The following is a 6,219-nucleotide window of genomic DNA, read 5'->3' as shown; positions in this document are numbered from 1 at the left end:
TCACGTAAGCGTCACAATTTCATTCATTTCCACATAGACTAATATTCCTAATTCCTAATGTTTCCCCTCATTTCTCCATTTCCATTTGAAACCATTTCACACCCCTTTTCCCTCATTTCTCCATTTCCATTAGAAACGATTTAATCTATTTCCCTAATTTTCCACTCATTTCTCCATTTTCCTTAGATGAATCATTTCTCCATTTTGATTTGAAAACATTTTACACCCCCTTTCCCCTCATTTCTCCATTTCCATTAGAAACGATTTCATCCATTTCCCTACTTTTCCACTCATTTCTCCATTTTCCTTAGTGAATTAAAATATGCAGCTTGTTTTAGTGACAAAACTCCTAAGAACTATGAACTCACAGGTGTCTTAGTATTTGGTTTAGGTACTTGTATTCCTTTTCTTTTTAGCTAATTTTTCTATATTTGGGGACTTTGCATGATTTACCCTTTACCTAGCTAGTTATAACTATTCTAGACAGTTACATCAATGTAAATGAATGATCCAGTAATATTATTCACCATAGTTTGGAAGCTAAAGTTTGAAAAGCAAATAGTGGCCACTACTAAATCCACTAAGCCATGAAATTGAACATGTGAACAAAAATAAGCTAAAACTAAGACAATATTGTTGCAATGAGTGGAAAATAAGGGAAATGGATGAAATCATTGCTAAGGGAATTAGAGAAATGAGGGGATGAAATCATTTCTAAGGGAATTAGAGAAATGAGGGGGAAGGGGTGGGTGAAATGACTTCAAATAGAAATTGAGAAATGAGGGGAAAAATTAGGGATTAGAAATGTTAGTCTATGTGGAAATGAATGAAATTGTGTCGTTTGCATGGCATGTCATGTGGCATCCGCATGGTATTTAACAGTTTCAGTTAACAAGAAGTGTATTTTTGACCCAATAGTATGACAGGAAGGGTAGTTTTGAATCGAAATATAGTTCAAGAGTATATATAAGCTATTTCGAATAGTTTAAGAATATTTTAAAGCCTTTTTCTTATTTTAAATTGTTAATTATCTTAATTTATAATATACTTTTTTTTTTACACATAATTTTGATTTCTTTTACTACTCCATTCCTCCTTTTCATTTCATTAAAAGTGACTCCTCTACCTACGGCCAATTCGTTAGTTATCTCACACTTATTATTTAATCATTTTTATTACTTTAATTTTTAATAATAATTTTACTTTGTATCCTATTTTCTTGTAAAATTATGTAACTATAAAAAATAATATAATCTACTCAAATATTTAAATTACTACACTACAACATAACACAAACATAATATAAGATGAAATAATGCATAACAATCATACAAATAGAGATAGATAGGTGGGTCCCACATAATATGATCGTTATTGCAAAATAAATCCGAGTTTCTACAAAGTATTATATGTGTTATTGAAGAAATAAAAAAACAAACTATATATATTAAGGTACTATGGTTTCAAAAGAAATACTAATAAAATAACATAGGAGTAAAATAAATGAGAAAAATGGGGTTGAACAATTCTCCAATGAAGAAGTTTTAATTAAATTATAACCATATATTTATGAATGGAACTACAAAATAGCAACAAAATGAAAAGAAAAAAGAAAAAAGAATAGGCCATGAAAGTCCTTAAATTTCTCCAAGCCTTATATGTATGTATGCTCTTAACATTATAAATTGAGGCATAAAATAATCATTCTAAGAGAAACAAGACAGCAAGTAAACCTGGTGCCTCCTCCACAAAAGGAAGAGGTGCCTTATAGCTTACTGTCTTCTTTTCCTTTGTCCTTGCATTTGCATTCATCTGTGATCATACTAACAAAAAAATTAAAAAAAAGTTAAAAACACAAAAAAAAAAATGACTATATCAAATCGGTTACTGTCGTTATTTCTCTTTTCGTTAATGGTTACTTGTACATTCGCTGAAAAACCTAAAGGTGTTTCTTATGATGGTCGTTCCATGATCGTCAACGGTGAAAGAGAATTGCTCTTTTCTGGTTCCATTCATTATCCTCGTATGCCTCCTGCGGTAATATAATTTCAATATTTTTAAGTATGATCGCGCTTATTTTGATCATGTTTTACAGCTTTAATATGATGTAATATTTCAGATGTGGCCAGACGTCATTAGGAAAGCTAAGGAGGGAGGTTTAAACCTTATCCAGACATATGTTTTCTGGAATATCCACGAGCCCGTTCAAGGCCAGGTAATTAACAAACATGTTCATTCGTATGAAGAGGTGAACATATCTCAGAATTATATAAATATAATGGTTGTCGATGAATATGCTTGCAGTTCAACTTTGAAGGAAACTATGACGTTGTCAAGTTCATCAAAGAAATTGCTCGACAGGGCTTGTATGTCACCCTCAGGATCGGACCATATATCGAGGCTGAATGGAATCAAGGGTATTACTATACATAAATCTGTCTAAGTTGATGTTTTGTGTTTGTAATTTGTATAATGACTTTGTTGATTGACGTGAAACAGAGGATTCCCATACTGGCTAAGGGAGGTCCCAAACATCACCTTCCGTTCTTACAATGAACCATTCATCGTACGTATTCATAGTTTTACAGATGAAAAGTATTCATTTATATACAAATGAATCTATATAGAGGGTTAATGGTTTTTATCGTTCTCTTAATTTGCAGTACCACATGAAAAAGTACTCAGAAATGGTCATTGATTTGATGAAGAAGGAACAGTTGTTTGCACCTCAAGGAGGCCCTATCATCATGGCTCAAATCGAAAATGAATACAACAATGTTCAACTAGCATACAGAGAGAATGGTCAGAAATACATCCAGTGGGCTGCCAATATGGCAACTTCACTATACAACGGAGTCCCATGGATCATGTGTAAGCAAAGGGATGCACCTCCACATATCGTAAGTTTTTATCTCGAAATAGTTTGATTGCTTTAAAAAACATCATGTACATAACTCTGTTTTCGATTTCTTTTTTTTTGGTTTTCAGATCAACACATGCAACGGAAGACATTGTGGAGATACATTCACAGGTCCCAACGGTCCTAACAAACCTTCTCTATGGACTGAAAATTGGACCGCTCAGTACAGAACATTCGGAGATCCACCATCACAAAGAGCAGCAGAGGATATTGCATTCTCTGTAGCTCGTTTCTTTGCAAAGAATGGAACTCTTACAAACTATTACATGGTATATATATATATTGATATAATCTGCTTATTTTCTCGTAAACCTTAATCTAATCATATCTAAACTAATCGTACAATCTATGTTATACAGTACTATGGTGGAACCAACTATGGAAGGACAAGCTCATCATTCGTGACAACTCGTTACTATGATGAAGCTCCCCTTGATGAGTTCGGTTAGTGCTACTACCTTAATAATTCTATGCACCATGGATTACAGAATAAATAATCTAATCGCGCTCTATATGTTTTCAGGTTTGTATAGGGAACCAAAATGGAGTCATTTGAGGGATTTACACAGGGCTTTGAGGCTATCCAGAAGGGCTCTCCTTTGGGGAACTCCCACAGTACAAAAAATCAGCGCAGACCTTGAAGTAATCGATTATAAAAGAATTTATAATATTGTAATTGATCATAAACAAGATCTTCTATTAATCTTAAACATTATTACTATTTTACAGATTACAGTTTATGAGAAACAAGGAACTGACTGTACTGCATTTTTAACCAACAACCACACAACTAACCCAGCGACCATCAAGTTCAGGGGTAAAGACTATTACCTACCTGAGAAATCCGTTAGCATTCTTCCTGACTGCAAGACTGTTGTCTACAACACTCAAACGGTAAATTTATCGTTTATTTGTGATAGTACGTATCATCTGAAAAAACGCGCAATAACAATTCAAATTTTTTATTTTTTCAAACAGATTGTGTCCCAACACAATTCAAGAAACTTCGTGGCATCAGAGAAAGCAAAGGGTCTAAAATGGGAGAAGTACCAAGAAAAAGTCCCAACCTCAAGTGACTTGCCACTTAAAAACAGGGAACCTTTGGAACTTTATTCTTTAACTAAGGATACCTCAGATTATGCTTGGTACAGTACAAGGTAATTACAATTAACATTCTTTAATCTATCTTAATTCATCAAATTGTAAGTTTACTCTAATACTGGAAATTGTTACATTATAGTGTCACATTCGAACGCCATGACTTGCCCATGAGACCTGACATCCTCCCCGTGCTACAAATCGCAAGTATGGGTCATGCATTAGTTGCCTTTGTCAACGGAGAATACATTGGTATGTACATTAGTCATACTCAGTTAAATTGCACTAATACATATTAATTCTTCACGTAACATTTGTTGTTCGTATTACAATTCAGGATTTGGACATGGTAACAACATCGAGAAGGGCTTCGTATTCCAGAAGCCTGTCGTGTTGAAAGCTGGAACTAACACCATCTCAATTCTAGCTGAGACAGTTGGCTTCCCGGTATACATTTTTTTCTTCCTCATCAAAAATCAGTTCTATATATATATATAATATTTATTAACAAGTGTTTACTAATGCAGAATAGCGGAGCCTACATGGAAAAGAGATTTGCTGGACCCAGAGCTATAACCATTCAAGGTTTGATGGCTGGTACTCTTGATATAACTCAAAACAATTGGGGACATGAGGTATATAACTAGGATACATAATAATAATTATATTCGATTTTTACCATTATCGATCTTCAGAAGATATATAGTAATTGTGTTTGTCATTTTAATAGGTTGGTGTATTTGGAGAGAAAGAGAAACTATTCACTGAAGAGGGTGCAAAGAAAGTAAAATGGACACCAGTAACTGGTCCTACTAATGGAGCTACTACTTGGTACAAGGTAAAACACATTTCAGTTATTAAATCATATAGAATATAGTTTGATATTATTTATTTATTACTAACGATTAATGTATAACGCAGACCACGTTTGATGCCCCTGAAGGCAACAACCCATTGGCTGTGAAAATGGACAAAATGCAAAAGGGTATGATGTGGGTGAATGGTAACAGCCTTGGTCGTTACTGGTCATCTTTCCTCTCCCCACTTGGACAACCCACTCAGTTCGAGTAAGTATATCAATCAATCAATCAATCAGTATACATAAATAGTTTTTTAACTTTATTTTTAAGCGTGTGATATTATGTGATCTCAGGTATCACATTCCTAGAGCTTTCGTTAAGCCAACTGGCAATGTCCTAGTTGTGTTTGAGGAAACGGGTGGTAATCCAGCAGATATCGAAATCCAAACAGTAAACAGAGACACCATTTGCAGTATCATCACGGAATATCATCCTCCAAATGTAAAATCATGGGAGAGATCTGGTACTAACTTTGTGGCCATAGTAGAAGATCTCAAAACAGGAGCACACTTGACTTGCCCAGACAACAAAATCATCGAAAAAGTTGAGTTTGCTAGTTATGGTAATCCAGATGGTGCTTGTGGAAACTTGGCTGTTGGAACTTGCAATTCTGCAAAGAGTATGGCTGTTGCACAAGAAAAATGCTTAGGCAAAAACTCATGCACCATCCCAATTGAGAGAGAAATTTACGACGAGCCGAGCAAGGACCCATGCCCTAATATCTTTAAGACTTTGGCTGTTCAAATGAAGTGTGCGAACAAGAAATAAATAGAGCTCAAAGGCTGAATGTTGGCTATCACATATATAAAAATGTATATAGTAGAACTTCATGCCTTGTTTTCACTACTTCAAATATTTTTTTTTTATATCAAATAAAACCGCTATTATTTCAGCCATATATCTCTACTCTTTCAATTATATTATGCTTTAATTAATGTTTACTTTCATTGCATTCACCAACTTTCATAGTTGATAACTTAAATCACTTTTTTTAACCTTATATGTTTTCTGCAAGAAAAATGATCATGGTACATGGAAACAATTTTTATTTCATAGCAAGAAACAATTAAAGACAAGAAACATGTACTAAAAAATACTTGGTTAAAAATATATAATTGAGTATATTTTTCTCATTTGCCCTTAGTAATAATCACTTTTAGAAGAAATAAACATTGACTTATATAATTGAGTATATTTTTCTCATTTTGCCCTTAGTAATAATCACTTTTAGAAGAAATAAACATTGACTTATATAATTGAGTATATTTTTCTCATTTTGCCCTTAGTAATAATCACTTTTTTGAAAGAAATAAACATTGACTATACATATATATATATATA

General features: G+C 33.5%; 1 protein-coding gene across 1 annotated transcript; it reads left to right on the top strand.

Annotated features, from left to right (window-relative positions):
• The first annotated feature begins 1,699 nt into the window (after window positions 1-1,699).
• Window positions 1,700-5,776, top strand: LOC107032345 (beta-galactosidase 13-like). The gene is made up of 16 exons (XM_015233942.2): window positions 1,700-2,037; window positions 2,120-2,215; window positions 2,305-2,417; window positions 2,500-2,566; window positions 2,664-2,900; window positions 2,989-3,189; window positions 3,280-3,364; window positions 3,444-3,562; window positions 3,650-3,814; window positions 3,899-4,077; window positions 4,161-4,270; window positions 4,356-4,465; window positions 4,546-4,653; window positions 4,749-4,856; window positions 4,940-5,085; window positions 5,172-5,776. The coding sequence occupies exons 1-16, from the start codon at window positions 1,867-1,869 to the stop codon at window positions 5,644-5,646; spliced, it is 2,490 nt and encodes an 829-aa protein (XP_015089428.1). The 5' UTR covers window positions 1,700-1,866; the 3' UTR covers window positions 5,647-5,776.
• Window positions 5,777-6,219: the final 443 nt, after the last annotated feature.

This window comes from Solanum pennellii, chromosome 10 (assembly GCF_001406875.1).
Source record: "Solanum pennellii chromosome 10, SPENNV200".
Lineage (NCBI taxonomy): Eukaryota > Viridiplantae > Streptophyta > Magnoliopsida > Solanales > Solanaceae > Solanum > Solanum pennellii.
Note: the sequence above shows the minus strand (reverse complement) of the source record. Positions and strands in the feature narration are given on the sequence as shown.